We start from the raw sequence: 26434 nt of genomic DNA on the forward strand, positions 1-26434 counted from the left end.
TGTAATTCCCTTCCCTTTCACTCCCTTGTCTTTGACAGTGAGGTTTACAAGATTGATCAGCTCTAAATTCATGACACGTGATTTTTTGCATTTCACAATGCCAATATAGCTGCTATAACTGAGTTTTGTTGTGTGCCAATTGTTTGTGAACAATTAAGAGTTGATTATTTGTTTTCAAAATGATCGAGTTGGATTTGAAATGCAAATGTTAGAGGATGTCGATAAATATTGTCTTTTTCCATCAGCTTTATCGAGATGCCACGATTTGGATGAAGTTTTACATATAACAGAAGCTGGACACAAGTTAATAGTGACATTTATCATGTAATCACTGCAAGACGATGGAATGGCTAATGGATTATGAAATAAAAAATATTAGCCATGCTTTCAGAATTCCGCCACGTAGGCTTTAAAAACAAAATTATCTGTGTAGCATATTTTATATAAATACATTTAGTTCTAAACTGGACAGTAATAACTTCAAATATACAAATTTTACCTTTTCATTTTCTTATGTATAAAATAAAGATATAACCGAGTCGGTACAATATTTTTAAATAGCGCAGAAACAGACCAAGACTAGGATACACTTCTATACAACGATTATTTTTATGTTTTCACGCACATCATGCTATTTTTATCTTTTCGAAACACGAAAATCTTGGCTAAGAAATGGATCTGGCTAACCTTTACGTAACCACCAAATCAATCGAAACAAAGTCAAGCTGTCAGTTGCTCGACATATGAAAGTATATTTTAACAATTCCATTCAATTTAATTAATAAAGCCTATATCAATGTTAAGCCTATTAAACAATTTGACGATTTTTATTTTCTGCCAGTACCAGTTGACGTAATTTTGTTGTTTTCTTCAAATATATTACTTTAATATAATTTTAAAAGAATCACAAAATACTCCCGTAAATTTAAATGAAAACTGAATTATCCACAACTATCTATGTATCTGAAAAGCTTACTATTGTACGCAAAAAGAATATAAAACTTATACGAGTTAATCTGAGGTAAGTAGGAAACAAGGCTACTGTATGAAGTATTATTACAGTGCAAAACATAATTCTTGGAACTTAACCTTCCCTGTGGATGCTGTTTCTCACTAACCCTACATTCACTGATGATACTAATCTAATCCTTCAATTGTTGTTTTGTGTTCGCCTTTCCGTCCGTTAGTGTAGGTTTGGTTAGGTCAGTGAAATAACATTAGTTATTTTAAGCTCTAAGTTTTACAGGGAAGAACTTTGTGGTTGAACTAGCCCCATCTATGTTCTGTGACAGTATTCAGTAGTTAATAACATGTTTAAAGGGCACAATTTATTTTACATTATTGTCTCATAAAAGTAAATTGTTTATGACAACACTATATTGTGTCGTGGCAGTGACATAACATTGTCATGAAAAATGAAAGCGAGTCCAGTGATGGATTCAGAACATTATCATGAAAAATGAAAGAAAGTCCAGTGATGGATTCAGAATATTGTCTTGAAAAATGAAAGAAGGTCCAGTGATGAATTCAGAACATTGTTATGAAATGAAAGAGGGTCCAGTGATGAATTCAGAACATTGTCATGAAATGCAAGAGGGTCCAGTGATGAATTCAGACTATATTCCTCCCTTGGGTAGAGAGGTTAAGTAGGCCTACTCCTACAATGGCAGAACGAGCAAAATGGATAGCTTATATATAGAATATTTTTTAGACGGCAATATTTTGCACTCTCATTTAGCCATTTACCATCACCATTATCATCATTATCATCATCATCACCACCATCATCGTTATCATCATAATTATCGTTGCCATCATCTCATTGCCGTAAACAAAATAATATATGATATGATATGATTATATATTTCATCACAGCATTTCTTACATGTAATGGTGGACCTCACATTTTCACGTACACGGTACCGCCATTAACAGTCATTACAAGTAACATTTATTTGAAGTATACTTAATTAAAACTACCTTACTCCCACTAGCTATCTCCCATCTTGCTGTTCAGTCCATCGTCTATTTAATACTTATCCTACCTTCTTTTTGCTATTCATTATTTATTCACTAGTTCACTTTTCTTACTGTTTATAACAGTTTATCTGTACAGAGGATTCGCTATTCAGTTCACTCTTCCCTATAATAACTTTCGTGCACTCAATAATCCCTACTATTCGCACTTTCGTTACTCTGATGCTTTGGTATTAATCTTTCCATCTACTCTTTTCTTAATCTTTTACTGGTTCACTAATATTGTTCCCTTATTAACTCGAAAAATACTATTCACTAGTCCCTTTTTTACCTTAGTAAAACCAGGTCGTTATCATTACTGATCTCTACTTTTTCGCTGACCACTCCTCCCTCCCCCCCTTTCTTCACTCACTTGTCTTATATTATCAAATGTCGTCTCCCTCACCATATTTTTCATCAATTTTCGTTATCCCCCACTGCTCACTTTTGATTTAATTCCTCGAATTTTTTGCCATCTTGCTTCTAAAATCTTAAAAAAAACAATAATAAATTAACACATATAGTATACATTATTATACTAATATTATACTAAAGGAATTTTTAATCGTGGAAGAGCGGGACAAATGTTTAGACTCATTCATATATAATGGAAACAAGTAGGCAATTAATTTTAATCTCTTTTTTGAAGTTACACTTGCCATAAGTAACTTAAAATTGAAATAATGTAAGTTAATTCTCCTGAAATCCCCAGGGGAGGAAAATTTTGAGCACCTAAGGAAAATTTCTTTCCCTCCAGTTCATTTCTTGAATTCATTACTAGAGGGGTGAGTTTCTTTGCCTTTTATGAATGTTTATGATTCATTTAATCAACAGTAATGCAATGCTATATTTCTGTGCATAGACAACAGGTATCAGCGGAAGAAGTCGACCTTGGTGAGGCGACGAATGCCAAGTGGACCAGACTTGCAGTTGAGTCAATTAAGGGAGGCATCTGACAGCATGATGACAGAATTTAATCCTAATTATGAATTCGGTGGCGGAACATACACTATTCGAGACCTTAAGGACATTCCAAGAGATCATCTGCGTCTTGTCAAGTGAGTGAAAAACAAAACAGAAAATGCAAAGTAATTTTTTTAGGCAAAATATTAATGAACAGTATAATTAGCATTAAATACTATATATATATATATATATATATATATATATTCCTTATGTTAATATGTACCATATTCTAAGAATTGTGGTTGCTGTAGCCTTATTATGTCGTAAAGTTACCAAATTTTGTAACACTACTTATCAATCGTCAAAGTAATCGCCCGTAATCTCGATACCAGCATTCACGAAAAGTATTCTGAAAAATGGTTTTTGTAATTTACTGATGGACTTGCGCAGTAAATTGTATGACTTCCTTCTTCTTGTGATGACGAGGACTTACAAAATTTCATTTGTTCGCTGTCCAAATGCTGACATGACGCACATAGTCACTAGCATTGTAACACATTACAAGTAAACTAACCTTATTCGTATAACCAGATTTTATCGTATGATTTCAGATTTTCACGATGTTTAACGTGGTGCTAGATTTTGCGTGTCGCAGCTGTAGAGATGTCCAACATTTCAGAACTACGTAGTCGGAATAAATGGAACTGCTGGAGGTGAAACAGCTACCTTTTGAAACGGCGAAAAGATAATAAATTCTCACACCATATAAACTGGTTGCTTGTTTTCTGTAGCTGTATATACATGGTGCCACTAGGCCTACTGTGTATAATGCATTTTAGAATAAGATACACAGTAAAGCCATATAGCCACTAGCCCTTCAAGTCACTGACTTTAATGAATATTTTGTCATGGGTTAATTTGGCAGACGTAATCTATATATGAGGAAGCAAAATAATTAACCCTTATCGAAAAATGAAGTAGTTATACTAGGCAATTGAATTTGCTGCTAACATGCAGCAGTGTGAAGAAGTTTGAAATGATGTAGGTCTAACTAGATCAGTGGTGTTGCGTATCTTTACACAACTTAAAAAAAAATTGTACAAGCAACCCCAACTCTAAGAAATGCACTCCCTCTAAAGAGAAATGGTAAAACTGCTCAACTACAAGTGTTGTAGGCAGATAATAGTTAATATTTTTGTAATTTAGAATTTAAAATTTGACAAACATCGTATATACTTGTGTATTTAAATAAAAAGACTGCGCATGGCGTCATAAAATGAGCTGTCACCACTCGGTTCTGGTGTCACGCACGGATTGCACAAAGGCATGCATATGTGTATGCACTATCTACATGCAGTCCATTTATTTATCTATTTATAATTATAGGAGGTTTCAATAATGATAATTTTTATGAATGTCTTTTTTATTATAAAATTAATACTTATTGGAGAGTACTAAGAAGAACAACATGGTTTCCGTAAAGGCAGGTCTTGCAGCGCTGGTTATTTTACATTGAATTAGCTAATCGAAAAACAAATAAAATTCAACTTAGAGACATTTATTAATATAATAAAAAATTATTTAATGTGTCAGTAGATGATCATGTCCCCCAACAGCTTTTAATTAACATTCATAGCATTTACAAAAGAACTTTTATGACAGTTGGAACCACCAACAGACTTTCAGATTGGCAACAAATTCATAGTGGAGTAAGACAAGGCTGTGAACTATCTCCATTACTTTTCATCATATATATATATATATATATATATATATATATATATATGAACAGAATCATTAATGATTGGAAACAGACGCGCCATGGTTCAATTTCTATCAGTCGAAATTTACAGTTTGATAGCCTACTCTTTGCTGATGTTTTAGCTCTAAGGGCATGAAGATGAGTTTCAATATTCAGTGCACAATCTAAATATGATCAGCGCAAAATACGACAAGAAAATCGATGCTGAAAAAAAAAGTCACATCATTTCTTGGGAAATGCCCAGTTGCAAGCTAAATTTGCTTAAACAAAAATTAGCCTAATAGAGAAAGTAAATGAGTTTACATATCTTGGTTATAATTTAACATTTTTTGGTGAAACTGATACAATTTCTAAAATTTGGAAATACAATAAAAGAATGGGAATAATCAACAAAATTATAAAGCTTTCACTAGTACAGTGACACACAAGAATACGTTAGCTAGACCTTTACTATGTTACGGTAGTGAAGCATGGACAATAAAAAGTACTGATATCAACAGAATAACAGCACGTGAAATTAAATTTATGAGAGTATCACTAGATTCTACTCACTTGGACCGCAAAATAATTGAGGATATCATGCAAGAACTCCAATTGCAACCAGTTTCACAGTTTAAAAGAAATACCAACTGCAGTGGAAAAACCGTGTTCAACGAATGAATCGTCATAGACTTTCAAAAGCCATGCTTCAATATCGTCTCCAAGGGAAGAGATCTTTAGACCGTACAAAAAAAAAAGTTGTACCGAGAATGACTCACTGAGACTGTAACGGGCCTGGAGCCTTATACTTGTTTGGATGATGATGATGATAATGACAGTTCTTCTAAACTTCATGCTTTTAGAGGAAAATCAATGACTGCCTCGTAAAAATAGGCTTTTCTTTTCAAGCATGAGTGCAGAATCTTTTCAATTCAGAGCAGTGACGTGGCAAATAGTTTATTTTTGTCGGACAATTACGCAAATATATCTCTATTCACTTTAATTGGACAACCCCTTTCACTGGATGTGCATGCAGCTATAGTTGTGACTATTCGACATACTAGTTTGTACACTTCCGGAATAATACAAAAAAGGTCGGTCGTTTGCAGATGCTTCGGCAATTCGTAGATACAGCCTTAGGAAACGAGTCCGAATACAATACTGTATGCTTATTTCTACTGTAAGACTTGGCTGTTCAAATATGCTGTTCTCGAAACCGCGAAATGGAAAGCCTAGAACTTTGAAGAGTCTGAAAGTACAAGAAAATTGAATTGATTTACATCTAAAAATTCTTATTGTTGATGGTGTCAATCACTTTGTAGTAAAACCTGCTATATATATTTCTGTCCTGCAACATCTTTAACATCCCGAGCCATGGCATCGTGGTCTAAGGCACCCTGCCTAGGACTCGCGTTACGGAATGCGCGTTGGTTCGAGTCCTAATGGGAAATAAATTTTCTCATGAAATGTTGGCCAGTGTATGGGACTGGTGCCCACCCATCACCTTGGTGCACTTGGGAAGCTATGATAGGTAGCGAAATCCGGTTACAAAAGTCAGCTATAACGGCTGGGGTGATCAACGTGCTAACGCCACTATACCTTCATTCTGGTTGGTTGATTGTCCACTTCTGCTTCGGTATGTGGACGTGAGGTCAGCAGCCGTGTACAATCACTTCTCAATTCACCTATTTTTCTCTCAAATTGGTTGATTTTAAGCAAGAAGTAACCTATATAAGAGATCTTTCGTTACGAAATCTCAATAATTATGTCAACTTAAGGATGGACGGAACTAAACAATTTTAGAATGCAATTAAATTCTAAGTCTTGAAAAGTAGACAGGAAACTTTAGCACCATTGCAGTTTTCAGCATTCCACAAAACCCCAAGTTTGTTTAGCCTCTGTGATTGATAAATCTAATAAGTTCATCTCTATATTTCATAACTGTACGAACTAATCTGCTATTTTATTTGCACCTTATAGGTGCTAGAATAAGGTGCTAGAATGTAAATATTTTTTCTTCTTGGTTCAAGGCAAGAGTTCATTTAGTTGATTTGGAAAAGTAGGTAGAGATTCCTGGAAAGAAAATAAAGAATTATTTATGCTCTCTTACTTGAATTTCACTATTTATCATAAACAATTTATCCTATGGACATAACAATGGATAAATAATGTGTGCGTATATATTATTATGATGTTTTTTAACATTGCAACACGTCACGAGTCCGAACTATCCACTTATGTTCGCACTTTACTTCTGTAAGATCTGAAATGCAATCTCGACTAATGACCGTACTTTTCGGTCACCACTAAATTAATTATTTCCTCGAAATATTTCCTCAAGCTCCTTTATTAACATATCGCAACAATTTTGATATTACGTTTATGTGTAACATCTGTATTTTCTGAAGTATATTTACCACGAAATACAGGCCTATATAATTTATTTTCATCTTTATTTCGAGCATATGAATTAAGAAACATATTGACAACTCTTATGTCTTATTACCCTTTGAAAACAGTTCCACCATGTAAACCGGAAGCAGAAATTGACCGAAGCATTACAGTTAAGAGCTTACATGGACAGCGAACAGCAGTCAAATGTTGCGCTCGGTTTTCAATCAACACTTGCATACGCAGGTAGCTTACAGCGCTAACGTACTTCCTTCAAAATCCCCAACACTGAATTATGTTAATGGAAATTAAGCTGCGACGAAATCACTGCGCTCTATTTTGCAGAACTTGAAGGTATTGCAGTAGCGTTTACCTGTAGCCTAATCGGTAATTACAGTGTTCATGTAGATTACTTTCAATTAGGTTCATTATTTTGTATAGACCCATACATAATTTATAATGAAGCTGAATTATAAAAGTGTACTGAAAATTCATTAGTGAACATTGTAGGAATCGTTGAACATCATGACAAAGTAAACGATAGTTAATAACAGTTACAAAATATTCATATAATAAAAAATCATATGAATAGTTCAACATCAATTTCGGATTTTCTTACAGAGCACTGGGCCAAGGAGCATTTGGTGAAGTATACCAAGGATTTTTTCGCCATAGAGCTGGAGATGCAGTTGAGATGCCAGTAGCTGTTAAGGTATGTTACATTCAAATTATCTAACATAACCTACTATTTCAAGAGTAACTGTTGGGATGTAGATATATTAAATAATTTTTAAATTATCATACTGTAGAGTACTCCTACTATCTGCTGCTCGCAATAAAGTCTCTGGAAGGATTTCGCCTTTATTCATATAAAGTATGAAATATTTTAAGACAGCATAATCAGAAATGTAATCCATCAGATATTTATCCATATCTGCATCATATGAAATTGCTCCTTCATTCACAGACAGACGAATTTCCTTATATTATTTACTTTATTCGTTACGATTACATAAAACATTTTTGTGAAATAAAATTTCTATGGACATTAAATACCTAAGAAGTTTTGCAACATAATTTTCTTTTCCGTCTCTAGAACCTGAAGTACAGATATTGTGTATTATTTTTGTTGGTAGATATTATGAATTAAACCTGTTTTCTAGGTTATCAGTTTCAAACTTACCAGAAAAAACACATTGGACATCGTCAACATTCATACAATATTCTAACACGTCTATCAAACCACTGGTTGTATGAATGAGTGCGTCAGATATTCTTAGACAGTCGACCATATGCAATTCAAGGCTTAACCATTGCTAAAGCCATAACACAAATTGTCTAAAGAATAAAATTTTGCAAAATTTTTGGATGTAAAGGCTGAAACATCAGACTCCCTTTTCCCCAAACAACCTGTTTTAACATTTTAGATTTGCTACAGTCCACTACCAGTTAGATATATTTAAAAATATGGCTTTCGATATCATATGGCACAAAGTACATTCATAGCTTCAGAGTTTAAGATATTACAAACTAAAATTACGTTATGTCCTTCTAGCATATAACTTATAATTCAATTTGATAACATATTTTGGTAACTGATTACATTCTGATTTACGTATCTCCCTCAAAACAATGACTTTCGATATCCTATGGCACAAAGTGCATTAATCGTCTCAGAGTTTAAGATATTACAAACTAAATTTACTTTATGTCCGTCTAGCATAAACGAATACACGAACTTATAATAATTAAATTTGGTAACATATTTACATAGCTCCCTCAAACTATAGAATGGAACCCTGAAAAATGTTACAGCCGTAGCCAGAATCCATACGTGTATGAAACTGAGAGTTTAGCTTCGCCAAGCTAATTCAACGAACTCTTTATCTCAGATTTTAAACAAGTTAACAGTATAAAAGTGAAGTAAATAAATAAACTGAGTTTCTGAGTCGTTATTCTATAACAGCTGCCACTATTATCTGACGGAATATTGGTTCTATTATTACAGTATTTTAAAATATTGATCACTTTTCCTGTAAGCTCTTAATATTTTCAACAGGTTTAAGCTTTGTTACTGCTAATATGGGTCCGAAGATTTACACTATCATAAACGTTTTCATTGTTTTGTCTACCTCACACATCTGGTTTTGAACATTGGCAAACAATGAACCCGATTCATTGGGTGTTACGATTGGCAACAATGTCAACTAGAAGGAGCTTTACATACATTTCGCTTTCACGTCTCTAAAAGCTTTAGAAATGGCTTCTCATCATCACATGGTGGAACACTGAACCCGCTAGCATTAATAATTATGGTTTATTTTAATAATAATAATGGTTTATTTTAACTGGCAGAGTTAAGGCCATTCGGCCTTCTCTTCCACTCAACCAGTATGATAGAAAATTACGACATTGCTATGAAACATAACATAACATAATTAATACAATACATTACAAAGCAATACAATACTACAATACAATATAATATATAATTAATATAACAGGCCTACAATGATAATTCTTTTATCTTCACACCAATATAATAATAATAATAATAATAATAATAATAATAATAATAATAGTTATACCTAAATTATATTAAATTATTAAACACAACTACAATTATAAATTCAATTGACTGCGCCAGTAAGAAATCGTTTAGACTTTTCATGAAAGTGGTTATTGTCTGGCAGCCCCTAATTTTCTGAGGTGGAGAATTCCATTCACAGGAGACTGAGACGGTAAAAGAGGATGAATAGTGGAATGTTCTGTGGGCAGGAATTGCTAGAATTTGGCTCTTCTGTGACCTGGTGTTTAGATTGTGATTGGAGGTTAAGTAGTTAAACCGGGAACGAAGATAATTTGGAATAGAAGTGTGGAGAACTCGAAACAGAAGAGACAGCGAATGAAGTGTTCTACGGTTATTAAGTTGCAGCAAGGATGAAGATTTGATCGAGGGTGTAATATGGTCCAATTTGTGAGCATTACTGATGAATCTGACACACATATTGTGCACACGCTGCAGCTTGTTCGAAAGTTCAGCTCTCAAGTCTGTAAGTATTACGTCGCAATTGTCAAACAGTGGTAGTACGAGGGTTTGCACTAAAGTCTGTTTTAATTCTGGCGGAAGGAAGTTTCTGAATGGGTTAAGAGAATGCATGGTATAGCGCACTCTCATGAATATTTCCTTTATTTGGCATTCCCAATTTAAAGTTTCGTCCAAGAAAATGCCGAGGTTTCTGACGACGGAATGGCACAGAATAGTGGCATTATTTACTGTAATAATTGGAATATGTCTGTTGTTCACTATGTTCTGTAGTAACTTATGTCCAATTATTACAGCTTGTGACTTACTAGCATTTAACCTAAGTCCGAGCTTATTCGCCCATGAAGAAACTTGATTCAAGTCATGATTAAGTTTGCCAATAGTTGCATCAATTTTGTCTGGTCGGGAGTGTATATAGAGTTGTAAGTCGTCTGCGTAAATGTGATACTTGCAGTAGTGTAAGTTTGTTGTCACGTCATTAATATAAATGGAGAAAAGCAGTGGTCCAAGCACTGTACCTTGAGGTACTCCTACTTTCGTGTATCAACCAGGGGAAAATCGATTTTGTACTGAGACAAATTGTTGATGATCACGAAGATAAGAGTCCATCCAATTAATGCAGTTGTCAGATAAGTATAACCAGGACAAATAGTAGAAATAGTGTACACACTTCTATGCTTTCCCAATGTCGGTGGCGGACCTGACAACTAGTGGCGCTTCGATCGCTAGGTTCTATCGGTTGTCTGAAGTCAGACATCTCGAAAATATATTTCTCGCGCGTTTAATGATGAACGTTGCTAGGGATTGTTAATATGCTTTGTTGTTGAGGGTTATGTAAATGTCTTAAATTTGTTGTGCTTTGAATTTACTAGAGAGAAAAGAATATTGTGTGGTGGATTACAAAATAATTACACAAATGCCGTACTGTTTTGTTCCGGGTTGTAGATCTGAATGCAGTAGAAATAGTGCGAATACCACTCCTGCTGCGTTTATTGACAGATTAGTGTATCATGTGGCCGGTTATGTAGTAAATCATTCCTATAAGTTTATTGGGTTACCCTCTGTGCCCTTCGACAGGAATGTAATAGGTCTAAACATTATGCAGGTCTCAACCAAATCAAAGACTACCGATCAGGTACGAACGTCAGTTTTTTAACCCATCCTCTCAAGCTACTCAGCAAGTGCAATGTGACATCTTCTATCTTGACACCATTGACCTCTTTCGATCTAGTCTTCGGAAGCAGTTTGTTGCCAGGGGCGAATCTAGTTACTTGGCGCCTTTAGGCAGAGAAAAAGATTTTGTCCATGTTACAGGCAAAAAGTTGAAATTTGTCGACTAGTTTAATCAGCCCAAGTGGGAATCGAACTCAAGCCGAGCGCAGAGAGTGTGCCGGTTGAGCTACGCTGGTGGCTCTACAAAAATAAACAATACATAAAAAATAGTCGAACTATACGAAAGAATGTAACATCCCTTCCTTCTTTATCTTTACATCCGTGTGCATTGCTGCAGTTGAAAGCAGCACACGAACGAACCATACTTGATCAGCACTTCCCTGCAAATGACCGCCCATCGACTGTTCAGTTTGGGAGCATAACACAAGCGCCAGTGAGCAGCTTAGTGGATATTTAGTAATTTAGTAAGGCTTTGAGTGTCACGTAACATGGCAGACAACGCACACGCTTCCCCTTATGTTTTTAAAAGTGATTGCCACTTTTACTCACAATTTTATATATCTCTTCAGAGATAAGGAACATGTTTATAAAAATTAGTTTTTTTTTAAGGATAATAACAATTAAAATTATTATAACAGGTGTACACTTACAAATAATAATTTTTGCAACATACTATAATTCACAAGTGGCGACTCAAAAAAAAAAACATTTTTTTCTTTGCAATGTACTTGTCATCAGCTGAAGTTTAATCTTTCGGTTTGCGTAACTAATGCTATTTAATGTTCTTGATTTTACACAAAGATGGACAATTTTACATTCTACTTCTCGAAATTTAGTATGTATAACGATTGTTAACGTTTTGATCCTATTTTTACACTTTATGTACCAAGTGTTTCAGACCATCCGTATCAGACTTTTTTCTCGGAAACTATATGATACTAGTTGTTTATAAAAAAAAATTGATAACCTAAACCTAAGCAAAGAATCAATTGGTGGTAGCGCACTGACGTTCAAAGGTATCCAACCTACGATTTTATCGTCGTGTAGACGAACTTTCCAACCATGGGATAAGTCAGAACCAGAGAAATTAAAAAAATTGACAAACTTTTAAACAGTTCCGCTAGTTCTCAATAGGTGGCAACAGTAATGGGGAATTTAAAAAAGTGTCACAGAAAATGATTATGTAGATTAAAGGTAAGCGTTCACTACATCGTATCGCACTCATCGAAAGAATCGCACTGATCGGAAAAAGACTATCTTTGCTGTAATTGTTATGTAACCGCGTTCACTACATCATATCGCACGCATCGGGTCTCGGCAAATCCGTCTACGTTTCTCGGATGAGCAACTTTTCCGATGCGTGCGATCATGGCCTTCTTTAATAAATCAATTTTAATTGGTCAACTGTTACTATTATGTTGTGCCATGTTCAGTGTCGCGCCAAAATGGCAGATGGAAAACTTATTTAGCTTGTAGAAAATTGCGAAGAATTATATAATCTAGGCGTTCCTATTAAAGTAATCAAGTCGTTTCTTACATATATATTATGTAGGCCCTAATCACTATCTCTTTCGTTTCTTCCTCTTCAATTAAGACGCATGAAGCAATTACAAATTCCTATTCGCTAACACTCGTAATTAATATACCTAACCTCAAACTCCTCTGTTTTCAGCAATGTCAATATCGTACCACGTCATGTTTCAAACAGCTGATAGGGGAATCCCATGAGGCGATGAGGTAGAGCCGTTACAGTGAACGCACTGCACTTAAAATATCCGTTGCGTGCGATTCGTACGAGGAGTGCGATACGATGTAGTGAACGCTTACCTTAAGTATTAATTATTATCACAATTGACAATATAACCGGTTTCCAGCTAAACCCAGTGTTGTTTTACAATGAGTTGAGTGAGATGAAAAATTGAATTCCATAATACTGGAATATTTATCTACAATTGACAACAGTGACTATTATCTTCGCCATCTATTCATAGATGCAATAACTAAAGAATCTACAATTAAACCAACAAATTAACGATCACTATCGATTAGTCGGATCAGATTATTTGAAAGTCAGTGTACCATTTCCTGTAACAAACCGAAAGTACTGTAGAGGTACCTGTGGTGAACTTCGAAATTTCAAATTAGAACATAGGTCGTTGAAGGTACCATTGGAAACTTTTTTTAAAAAGAAACTACTTTTACTAAAACTTTTTCCTCTAACTTTTATTGTTTACTTACAAAGCAACAAAAATGGTATATTCAAGAGATCATTTTAGAATCCGTTCTTGGGTTTGTGGATTAAGTTCTTATCTACTTCGAATAAATCCTTTCTATGTTTAGGTATTCTTCAATTTTGGAATTAGCCTAAGTTAAGCAGTTTGGGGAATACGGTGAGAAAGCAATAAATTGTATCGCTAATCTAACGTTTTGTTGAAAACGACATGTAACACTTCGCAGGCCTTATGACATGTTGTGGGCGAAAGTTCACTTTCAAGAGGCCCATAGTATGTTCAGTCAATTATATTGATATGATTGTCCATCTAATAGAATCGCATCTCATTCAAAATGTTGTTTCGTAACAGTTTTCTTAATTGTATTATTTCCTTTTCTTTTCCTTCTCCATTGTTTTCTCTCTTTCCATTATAATTATTGACCAACCATTTATTAAAAACAGAAATGTTATGGTAAGTTTTGTCTTTTAGGCAGCCACTTGGAGGAAGATGAATAAATAAAATTTATTCAAAATAACAAGTATGGCACATCACAATTTTTTACGTTATTTTGAAAATAAGTTTTTTAGTACCACTCAAAGTTTAATTCACACCGCCAACACACTAATTTATTGCACATGCTTCAGTTTTCTCAATTATAACTTTTAACAATTCATTGCCCATGATCACATAAAAATCGTAGAAAATTGGTTCCTTCCAAATATCGACAATTGAGAAACATGTACAGTGCTTCTACTATATCGTCTGTTGGGTTGTAAGATATGAGTATAGTATTCTATCTTTCAATAGCCTTTTCGCCTACTTCTTAAACCATACATCGTACATTCATTTTTTAATCCTCTTTCGGAGGGTAGAACGACAGGGAAAGGTCATGTGACTTTTCTCAGATAGACTTAAAGTTTGGAGGAGAAAGCCTTAATGTCAGTGTGCTTCCAATAGGCCTATCATTAATTCTCCTCTAATTTATTGTTATTATTGCTAAGTGGATGCAGTATCGGTCGTCATTTTGATAAGACGAATTCCATTTCCTTATTAATAACCAACTCTCTTCTTTCCGTTAATTGAAATATATTTCTTAAAGACAGAACATGTTTGATGGTACATCACTTTATGATCTGCACCATGCTTTCAGTTTCTTCAGAATTTCAATTTCCTTTCTTAGTTTTTGTATCTCATTACTTCCGCTGCTTACGCTTAAGTCGCGTTTGTGTCTTGTCTAGTTCTTTCCTTGGGAGGGACGGATTCTAAGGCTTATATGGCTCCTTCAGCATTGTCTATACTGAATGCAACACTCTCGTTGAACTGACATTACCTACAAACAAACGATATAGGCCCTACCATAGTGGTAACTGACATGATTTAAGTCGATTTAATTAAGTTTTTACTTTGTTTTTTTGAATATACAATAATATTGTGATTAGTTACAGATAATAAAGTAACAAGAGATAAAAAATGTATTGTGTGAAAGTCTATATTACACATGACAACACATTATTATTATTATTATTATTATTATTATTATTATTATTATTATTATTACTATTACTATCTTTCAATATGCCTCATGTTTATTTTGAGATAATGGCAGAGCGCCGAGAAAATTCCCTCTTTCTCCACAATTGAAAATCCCCAGGATAAACCGAGACAGGAAACCAGTTTTATTGAATGACAAACTCATGACTTAGGCCACGTGGTCAACGCAAGAAAAAATCTACATACCTCTACTGCCAGTTTTCCAGGCTGAATAAAGGAATAAAAGAATAAGGTACAATCATGTATTATATAGCTTCTTGTTTCTATGAGTAATCACATTTTTGTATAATAAATAAATCCACATGATCATACAGTAACGAAAATTATTTCGGATATTGTAATATTTAATACTTAATGTGTCAACTGATGCAGTTCCCTAAGAATATAACCTTTACATGTGTCATGTTTTGCTTCTTTTCCAAACTTTGCAAAACTATAGCATGAAGAATGACAGTGAGTACACAGAGTGAGACAAAGGAATAGAAAGATATATTCAATTTAAGCCTAGTGTATTTTAAGATTCAGTGACCATAAGCGTATAGTGATGAGTAGAAAATCATTGACCTGTGATTTTATCACGGTGATCGAAAAATCACGATCACACCTGTGATTTAACAGCTCTTGAAACGGTGACCACAGTTCGAGGACTAAACTTCTCACCAGCTGCTGTGCTTATGCTGCCCAGTGACAAAATTGAGAACAAGTATGGCGAAATGTGAGCTCCCGATTTTAACAATACATTCAGTGTAGCCATCTCAGTAGATTTCAGGCTGACCCTGGCAGATTTCAATTTCTTAAAGCCGACAAATATACTACTGTCAGCCGACAGCCGAAAATCTGGCAGGATACTACATTGCTTAATTGATTCCATTATTAAAGCACTGATATTAACTGTCTACACTATTCAACTTGCTAATTATAATAAGAAAATTTTACCAAATATGACAGTGATTTAAAAAATAACAGTGTTTCATTCATCTTCTGAGTGATGTGTTAATTACGTTAAAATTACTAATTTTCCGTTTTTTTTCCTATATCATGTTTCACTTCAGGAATACAGGACAAGATCAAATGGACAAACATTATATTGGGTAGCCAGACGACAAATGTTCAGTTTGTCTATAGCATTAGATTGAAGGAATGAATGAATGAATGAATGAATGAATTAATTAATTAATTAATGCTAACTTTCAAACCTTTAATCTCTTTTTAAAATGATGAAACGCCTATATTCACATCTCAGTATTGTGCGTACACTTGACTTCTGAGAAGTACAAACACATAACCTCAACATTTTCTCGCCCTCTCCTACCATGTGTGAAATATCGAGAGTATTGAAACATCGCAGTGAGACGCTCTGATGGGCGGGGAAGAATGAACTGTTCAGTGTTCACCTCGAACAAGTTCGCAGTTCAATCACTGTTTCGCTGTCCAAGATCACCGTGATCAGAAATTAGCAATCACAGGTCGAACAGTGACCACAAAAGAGCAGTTTATCTCATCACAAGTACAAAAATGTAGCCATTACTTGAAGGTGTTTTACACCCTTCATTAGTTACTTGACATGCATAGCAAGAGTAGTGAGTTTTTAAGTGTCACATTGTTTTTTAGAAATATTTATGCGCCTTTTGAATGGATCATCACTTTATGGAAGTATTCTTGATTTTATCGAGATATTAAGTATAATTTTTACTTGTTTCCATTACGAAGATATGTGAATTATATTTGAGCTTGGTACTTTAGTTGTTTACATAGCAACAGCGTTTTCTCTACATTTTATTATACTAATTTATATCTCAATCAAGAGTATTTATGAATTAAGGCCATGAAAATAGAAATCACCAGTTATTAATAACTTCAGTTATGTAGGCCTAATAACTATAAATCCACGCAATTTCTTTGAACAGATAATTTGAGAAATTATATTATATTAATTAACATTTTATTTCCTACGTAGGCCTATTATTAATTAATTGGACATTATCTTCACATCTATAATGAAAATATAGTTAATATTTATACATAATGGCATATCTAAATCAATCACAAGATGTAACAGATATAACAGATAAAGCAGTGTGTGTTCATTGTGGCAAATATTTCTCTGATCCAAGACGAGTTAGTATTCATATCAGTAGATCTCATCCTGATGTACATCGAGCAAACCTTGTATCACAACATCAAAATAATCATGTTACTGTACTATCCACTAATATACCAACACATTCCATTCCTTCCAGCGAAAATGCTTGCCCTTCTCTAGCATCTAACTCAAATTTCAACGCATTCAAAAGAAATGTTGTAGGTGCAATGAAAACTGAAATTTCAAGAGACTGAAGATGATGATGTTTTCTCTCAACGAGTAAAAGATTTCACTGAATTTTTAGCTAAATCTATAGATTTTTTTTCTGGCCCTGCTCAAAAATTTTATGAATTAAGAAAAAATGCTGATTTGAACGTCCAAACGAAATAATAATAATAATAATAATAATAATAATAATAATAATAATAATAATAATAATAATAATAATGGCTTTATTTAACCTGGCAATCAATCTTCTAATCCTGAAAGACAAAATAAAATACATAGGTCGAGAAGAAAAGCAAAATATCTTTATCAACTTACCCAATATCAATATTAACTTACAATGAACTAGAAAAGCAATTCGTCAAATTCTTAGAAATAGTAGGGCATCATGCACAATCCCCATGAAAGAAATTGAAAACCATTTCCATTGAGTATTCTATTCCTAATGATAACACAAGAAGAGATTATTATCCATTTTTATCAGAAGCAGACAGGATTACCTTAGATGAGACCTATCAGCTAATTTATCCAAGGAAGAAGTTTCTGATGCAATGAAGGGAATCGCTGTTGATACCTCTCCAGGCCCAGATCACGTTCTAATGCGGGTTGTGAGAGAAGATTTAGTATCCGATATTATCGCGCTTATAGCAACAAGAATGTTGACGTTAACATGTCCCACTCTGTTTTCAAAAGGCAAGAACGGTGCTCTTATGTACGTCAGGAGAAGAGAAGATAGTTTCTAATTGGCGACCCAGTACTATATGTTCGGGTATGAGAAGGATCATCGAACGAGTTTTAGATCGTCGTCTAAGAGAACATACATCATTTCACGAATATCACAGAGGTTTCAACAATTCTCCGGGAGCACTCTTGAACACAACGTTACTTCACTCCATCCTTAAGAACGCTAAAACTAATAAAACTACGCTACTGTAATTTTCCTCGATGTCAGTACAGCCTTCAATAACATTGGACACCTACATCTATGAAAAACTCTTGAAAATTCTTCCATTCCCTCTAAGCTTTCAGAACTCAATAAAGTGGATATGGGTTAAATGGGTCCGTCATTTAACCCATATCCACTTTATTTAATTGCTTATCGGTCTACATCACCTTTTCAAAATGAAGATATTACAGAACTCAGCTTATCATTACAACAAGGAAATGAAACTGTATTCGAGATCAATCATCTGCGTTCAAAGTCTAGAAGTTTTAAAAGAGGCGTGTTACAAGGTTCCCCTTTATCGCCTGCTTTATACAACTTATCAACCGACTACATATTCGAGGAATTTTCAGAGGATACGGTGGCAAATGAATATGGATTCCCTCTTGTTCCAAGTTCCAAACCTTTAACTGTTTTAGGGTTTGCGGATGGCACCGTCATCATAGGGAAAACAAACCGTCTGCATTGGAATTATCAAGAATGGCTATCCAAAATTTCAAAGAAATCGGCTTAGAAGTAAATATGTAAAAATGTATGTGCATTAATATTGTTAAAGGTGGACTCCAAGGTGAATACTTCAGTACAGACAAGGGTGACGTAAAAATGATATCCACCTGTGAGACAAACCGATATTTAGGTGTAATTATGAAAATGAGATTGCATTTAATCCTCTGACAACTATGCTAACATTACGTCAAAATTTGGAATTACTCGCGTCTTCACCGCTTCTCCAAGCCGATCAGAAATTCTCTATCTTAAATGCTTCGATTTTCCTTACACTCATCTATCCTTTTCAAACTATTCCTGTTCGTCAGATTCCCCAAAAATTTCTAGAAGACTCTGACAAAATGATAAACTGCACTTTAAAGAAAATTTTACACCTCCCTGTTGATCTTCCTGACAACATGGTTTACAGTCCTGGAAAATTTAAAGACTTGGGACTTATCAGATTTTAATGGTAAGCAGTTCTGCAGCAAATTAATGCTTTGAAACCACTATAAAAATCAAATAATCCCTATATTCTAAATACCAGAAGCCCAATAGATGAAAGCAAACACTGCTTAACCAGAATAAATTTAACATACGATGATAGTCTCATTAACTCCCGAGATGGATTTCTTGATTCAAGGAAAGTTAGGGCTACGCTAAGAGATCTAGAATTTCAGAAATGGAGCACGCTTTCTCAAAAAGTGAAAGGAGTTTCTCTTTTCGCGGAACATCCAGCCACAAACCGGTGGATTACTCATCATGAAAGACTGAGCTGCAGTGAATGCTATAAAAATGATCGATAATGTTGCGGCTGTACGCGCTATTCCGGGCAGATCCATGGACAGTAACCGTTGTATCCACTACTTCAACAAAATAGAAACTCTCGCCCACGTTCTTGGATCTTGCCCGCATGGTGAGACATTATGCAATGCGAGGCATCACAAAATTAGGTCCGCAATCACTCAAGCTCTTCGTGACAAGGGATATACCACCTATGAAGAAATCCATGGTCTATCGGAAACAGGAAGCTGTCGGCGGGTTGATATATTTGCCTTTAGCAACACAACAGGCTATATAATAGATCCTACTAACCGCTTCGAATTGAATACAACTCAACAGGAAGATGTCAACATTGAGAAGAATCAAATTTATGGTCCAACTGTTTCTTATTATTTAAATATGTATAATTTACAATCAATTGGAATTATTGGAATATTAGTGGGTGCTAGAGGCACGATTACAAAAAGATTTATTAATTTCTGCAAATAGTTCAATCTTGAATTCTCTTTGGCCAAACTATTTCTTTGAAAGCTCTAAAATATTCAATATATCTTATGAGAAATCACATATATAAAGTAAATTAATAGCACAACAATAATAATTATATTTCTCACGAAAATTTTACGCATTTACTAATGCTTGTATATTTTATATACTTTGTTCTTCAGGGCAACCCTTATTTTAGGGGAAGTTTCTTTAAATAAATAAAATGTTTTACTTTGTGGTGGTAGCTCTCTTATTCCCTTGTTGCTGTGAGGTGTTTGTTGCTTTTGAGAATCGGTTGAGTTAAAAGGTCAGCAGATCCAAGCATTGCATGTAATCGTGTGGCGAAAAAAAGTTTACTTACACCTATCTTTTCATATATAATACTGAGTAAGTATTTATCTTTTATGAAACAGGATTTTCATTACATTCTGATTGTACTAGACCAGGAATGTCAAACTTGCGTTCTCTAGAGCGCAAATATTACCATCCCTACTTCCTCCACCCCCTCACCGCAACTCTACTTTCATTCTGCTTAGTCAGACCTTATCTGCACAACGTAAACATTCAGTGGCGAACAATAATTTGCAAAATATTTGAAAATGAGACTACATAAAGTACCAAGACACAGCTTCAACAAGGAATGTGAATATGGTTATGTTGTTGAAGCAGATAATTTAGCTAATTGCCTTTTATGTTCTGTTTAACTTCGTTATATATACGGCATTATAAAATAAGACGTCATTTCAATCCTGTCCGTGGCAAAGATATGGAAAAAAACAAGCTTGCAGGTAAGTTATTATGTAAAATTTTTATCGCGTTGTTTATTTTGAGGAATTTTGTTTTTATTTGGAAAATTTTATTTCATAAATCACAAAATGATTAAACGATTTATTGTTAACACTTAACTTACGTAAAAACATCGGGGAAACGTGGACGAGATTTATACCAGTTATTGCCAACAGAAATGTATCCTAACATGAAAAATGTTCCAGGTCGTATAATTGCAATGTTCCGATCGACATATTATCAACTTGTTTATTTTTAAGTCAATCGGTGTAATTTAGCTTCACTCTCATGGTTAAATTATTATCACCATGTCTCTGCTCTGCGTCTACTTACTAACACAATCCAGCCGCATATTGAAACATAAGTGCAAAACAAGAAATGTCAGCGATCAGTTAATCATTAAAATAAAACAGAAATGTTCATTAAGTTGTGTGTAAACTTATCAATCTTATCCTAATTTATATTTAGAATGGTGATTGTTTTTACAACACGAGTTGGTGTAGTTCTTATTCCAATTTATATTTACAGTGGTGATTAGGTTACTTTTACTACATGAATTGGTGTAGTACATATCCTAATATTTATTGAGAGTGGTGATTAATTTTACACATGAGTTTGTATAGTACTTCTCCTAATTTCTATTCAGAGTGGTGATTTATTTTACAACATACGTTTGTGTAGTACCTATACTAATTTATATTCAGAGTGGTGATTGATTTTACAACATGAGTTTGTGTAGTACTTACTCTAATTTATATTCAGAATGGTGACTGATTTTACAACATAAGTTTGTGTAGTACTTATTCTAATTTATATTCAGAGTGGTCATTGATTTTACAACAAGAGTTTGTGTAGTACTTATTCTAATTTATATTCAGAGTGGTGATTGATTTTGCAACAAGAGTTTGTGTAGTACTTATCCTAATTTATATACAGAGTGGTAAACGATTTTACAACATGAGTTTTTTGTAGTAGTTATCAAAATTTATATTCATAGTGGTGATTGATTTTACAACATGAGTTTGTGTAGTACTTATCCTAATTTATATACAGACTGGTAAACGATTTTACAACATGAGTTTGTGTAGTACTTATAATTTATATTCAAAGTGGTTATTGATTCTGCAACATGAGATTGTGTAGTACTTATCCTAATTTATATACAGAGTGGTAAACGATTTTACAACATGAGGTTGTGTAGTACTTATCACAATTTATATTCAAAGTGGTGATTGATTTTAGGACATGAGTTTGTGTAGTACTTATACTAATTTATATTCAGAGTGGTGATTGATTTTACAACATAAGTTTGTGTAGTACTTATTCTACTTTATATTCTGAGTGGTAATTGATTTTACAACGTGAGTTGTGTAGTACGTATCCTAATTTATAGTCCGAGTGCTGGTTGTGTTTAGAACATAAGTTTTTGTATTACTTGTCCTAATTTATATTCAGAGTGGTGATTGTTTTTACAACATGAGTGTGTGCAGTACTGATTCTAATTTATATTTAGAGTAGTGTTGTTTTTATAGCATGAGCTTGTGTAATACTTATGCCAATTTGTATTCATAGTGGTGATTGTTTTTACATCAGTTTGTGTAGTACTTATACTAATATATATTAAGAGTGGTGATTGCTTTTACAATATGAATTTGTATAGTACTTACCCTAATTTACAATCAGATTGATGACTGTTTTCACGACATGACTTTGTATAGTACTTCTAATTTGTATTTACAGGGGTGATTGGTTTTAAAACAAGAGTTTGTGTACTACTTATTCTAGTTTCTATTCAGAGTGGTGATTAATTATACGACATGAGTTTGTATAGTACTTACCGTAATTTATATTTAGAACAGTGATTGTTTTAATACATGAGTTTGCGCAGTACTTAGCCTAATTTATAGTCAGAGTGTTGGTTGTTTTTACAACATGAGTTTTTGTAGTACTTATACTAATTTATATTCAGAGTGATGATTGTTTTTACATGAGTTTGTGTAGTACTGATTCTAATTTATATTCAGAGTGATGATTGTTTTTACAACATGGGTTTGTGTAGTACTTCTTCTAATTTATATTGAGAGTAGTGATTATTTTTACATCAGTTTGTGTAGTAATTATCCTAATTTACATTCAGAGTGGTGATTGTTTTTACAACATGAGTTTGTGTAATACTTATCCTAATTTATATTTAGAATGGTGATTTATTTTACAACATGAGTTTGTGTAGCACTTATACTAATTTATATTCAGATTGGTGATTCATTTTGCAACATGAGTTTGTGTAGTACTTATCCTAATTTATATTCAGAGTGGTGATTGATTTTACAGCATGAGTTTGTGTAGTACTTATTCTAATTTATATTCAGAGTGGTCATTGATTTTGCTACATGAGTTTGTGTAGTTCTTATCCTAATTTATATACAGAGTGGTAAACGATTTTACAACATGAGTTGTGTAGTAGTTATCATAATTTATATTCAGAGTGGTGATTGATTTTACAACATGAGTTTGTGTAGTACTTATCCCAATTTATATACAGAGTGGTAAATGATTTTACAACATGAGTTTGTGTTGTAGTACTTATCATAATTTATATTCAAAGTGGTGATTGGTTTTGCAACATGAGTTAGTGCAGTACTTATCCTAATTTATATACAGGGTGGTAAACGATTTTACAACATGAGTTTGTGTAGTACTTACCGTAATTTATATTCAAAGTGGTGATTGACTTTAGAACATCAGTTTGTGTAATACTTATTCTAATTTATATTTAGAATGGTGATTGATTTTACAACATGAGTTTGTGTAGCACTTATCCTAATTTCTATTCAGAGTGGTGATTGATTTTACAACATGAGTTTGTGTAGTAGGCCTACTTATCCTAATTTATATTATATATATTCAGAGTGGTGATTGATTTTACAACATGAATTTGTGTAGTACTTATGCTAATTTATATTCAGAGTGGTGATTGATTTTGCAACATGAGTTTGTGTACTACTTGTCCTAATTCTTATTCATAGTGGTGATTGATTTTACAACATGAATTTGTGTAGTACTTCTCCTGATTCATATTCAGAGTGGTAATTGTTTTTACGACATGAGTTTGTGTAGTAATTATCCACATTTATATTTAGAGTGGTGATTGTTTCTACAACATGAGTTTGTATAGTACTTATCCTAGTTTATATTTAGAGTGGTGATTGTATTTACAATATGAGTTTGTGTAGTACTTATCCTTATTTATATTTAGAGTTGTGATTGTTTTTACATGAGTTTGTGTACTACCCGTCTAAAAGATTTGGAGTGAGGTAGACGTCGTACGTCAACGTTCTTTATTATCAAGTTTTTAAGTTCCGAGTCCCGTTCAATACCGAGTTGTCACATGTAACTTATTTCGAATCTTACCTCCTATATTACTGTAAGAGACGCTAGGTATTGTGCCAAATTGATTACACATTTAAAACCATAAGCTTGTACGGTGAAATATTTTATTTTGTACTGAAATGTTCATGTTGTTCAGTTATTTTTAATCCGGTTTTACAATGTCCTAGTATATTTTCCTGCACCGAATTTCAGGATTATATCCCTTCTCCATTCTTTTCCCAGACCTGTATTTCTCGGTGCGGCATGTATTGGACAAAGTATAGCATGGATGCCCCTCCCTCAGGTAACGCGACTCTTTTCAGAAAATATTGGTCCTCTCAGTGCAGGGCACTCTACTGTAGAGGAACTTGGCTCAGCTACTGACATTATGAAATTAGGTATCTTTTCACGGCACTCCGATTTTCAGGGGAAAACATGATTTCGGAACAGGTTTTAACTAATGTGTAATAAGAAAGCATTTAAATATACTCTTGTGTAACCACATTCTCTGTCATCTGGGCTGGGGATCGGCTTATGTCTAAACATTAGACTATATACGCTGCCCTATTTAGAATATTACATAATAATAATAATAATAATAATAATAATAATAATAATAATAATAATAATAATAATGCTTTACAGACTTATTTTAATTTACATTAATTCACAATTAAGCACAATCCATATCGCCACCATTATTGACCTCATCGTGTCGCTTGGTTCAAAATTAGCCATTTCGTCAATGGCATCATTCATTCGCCCACACATCTGAAGGTATTTTTCCTCTAATGCAGTCACGTGTCTGTAGTGCCCATTCCAATACTCTGCTATCACAGCGGAAAGTCCCTTCGTTGTCAAGATTTCTAAATTAGACAAAGTGATGTCTCCCGTCGTATTGTGTGCTCGAATAAACTATGTTTCATCTTATCCCAGATCAAGTCAACAGCAATGAGGTCACAGTTGTAAGGAAGTAAATGAAGAACTCTATGACCATGTGCTTCAAAAGGCTTGGCTACCCGGCATCCAGTCGCTTTCGCTAATATTTAACTTTGTTAAGTTGTACAGTATTGGAAGGTATATGTAGATCTACGGGCTGTTGCCTAACAAATTTCTTTTTTCTACTTCTGAAGCGATTTACCGTTAAGTCGAAAAAAATACACTTTTTATATTTGAATATGTTCGATTAATTTGTTATTCATATAAAAACTTATAGTTTGTATTATGGTTTCATCAGCCTTACAAATATAAATTGTAGGCCTATTAATTCCTGCAAGATTTGCTACTTGGTGAGGAGAACGAAAGGTTTTTATATCACATAGATTTGAAACTGATATGTGAAATGAGTTTCATTCAATACAAGGAAAATTCAGTTCATAGTGTTGTTTCATTATTTTGTTAAAAAAGAAGAAGCCGAATTTAGCCGCAAAGGCATCAATTAATATATATATGTATATATATATATATATATATATATATATATATATATATATATATAAAAGATATGAGTAGCTATATATATATATATATATATATATATATATAGCTACTCATATCTTTTTTTTCTTCTTATTCAAAATATCGGGATGTTGCTGGAAATAGAAAGATATGCGCAATGCAATTGAATCTGTCGGAGCTAAAAGGAACTAAGTCAAAATATGCAATTTTTGGGTTATGCAACCATTTGAATAACGGGCGTCATGCGCATCGATCGGTGGAAGAAGGAACTAAGTCAGACTTTTCTTCCTTGCCGAAACCATGCCTTGCTTCGTCACACGGAGGAAGAAAGAACTAAGTCGTTGACTTGGTTCCTTTTGGCACCGCATTCATAAGTTGGTATTGCTGAAAACCGATTACGATGTTCATTTTTTTACTCTCCAAAGCCCAAGAGGAAAGACCATACGGATAAAATGAACATTATAAAAAATTCTATCGTGTAAGGATTATCCTACAGAAATCATGCTGGAAATATTATAGCCGAAAAGAAAATAGGAGGTGGCTGTAAGTTAGTATGACAAAATATCTTATTGCAGACTAGTAAGACAAATTATTTTATGTCTTGTTAGTAAGAATGAAATGATCGTTAGATTTATCTTGCTGGTAACGAACAGAACACCATAGCTCAACAGTATTAGTTATTTTACTAATTTTATATACAGATGTCTGAAACAGTGTTTCAGAAATATAACTTAAATGAGGATCAGAAGATTCACATATTCACTAACCATCACAATCT

General features: G+C 33.7%; 1 protein-coding gene across 1 annotated transcript in view; it reads left to right on the plus strand.

Annotated features, from left to right (window-relative positions):
- The window catches only part of Alk (Anaplastic lymphoma kinase), a 506844-nt gene that overhangs the window by 423798 nt on the left and 56612 nt on the right, over nt 1-26434 (plus strand). The window contains exons 19-20 of the mRNA XM_069812582.1: nt 2879-3074; nt 7676-7766. Coding sequence (XP_069668683.1) covers nt 2879-3074; nt 7676-7766 — 287 coding nt within the window. The remainder of the gene's footprint in view (nt 1-2878; nt 3075-7675; nt 7767-26434) is intronic.

This window comes from Periplaneta americana, chromosome 16 (genome assembly GCF_040183065.1).
Source record: "Periplaneta americana isolate PAMFEO1 chromosome 16, P.americana_PAMFEO1_priV1, whole genome shotgun sequence".
NCBI classification, from domain to species: Eukaryota; Metazoa; Arthropoda; class Insecta; order Blattodea; family Blattidae; genus Periplaneta; species Periplaneta americana.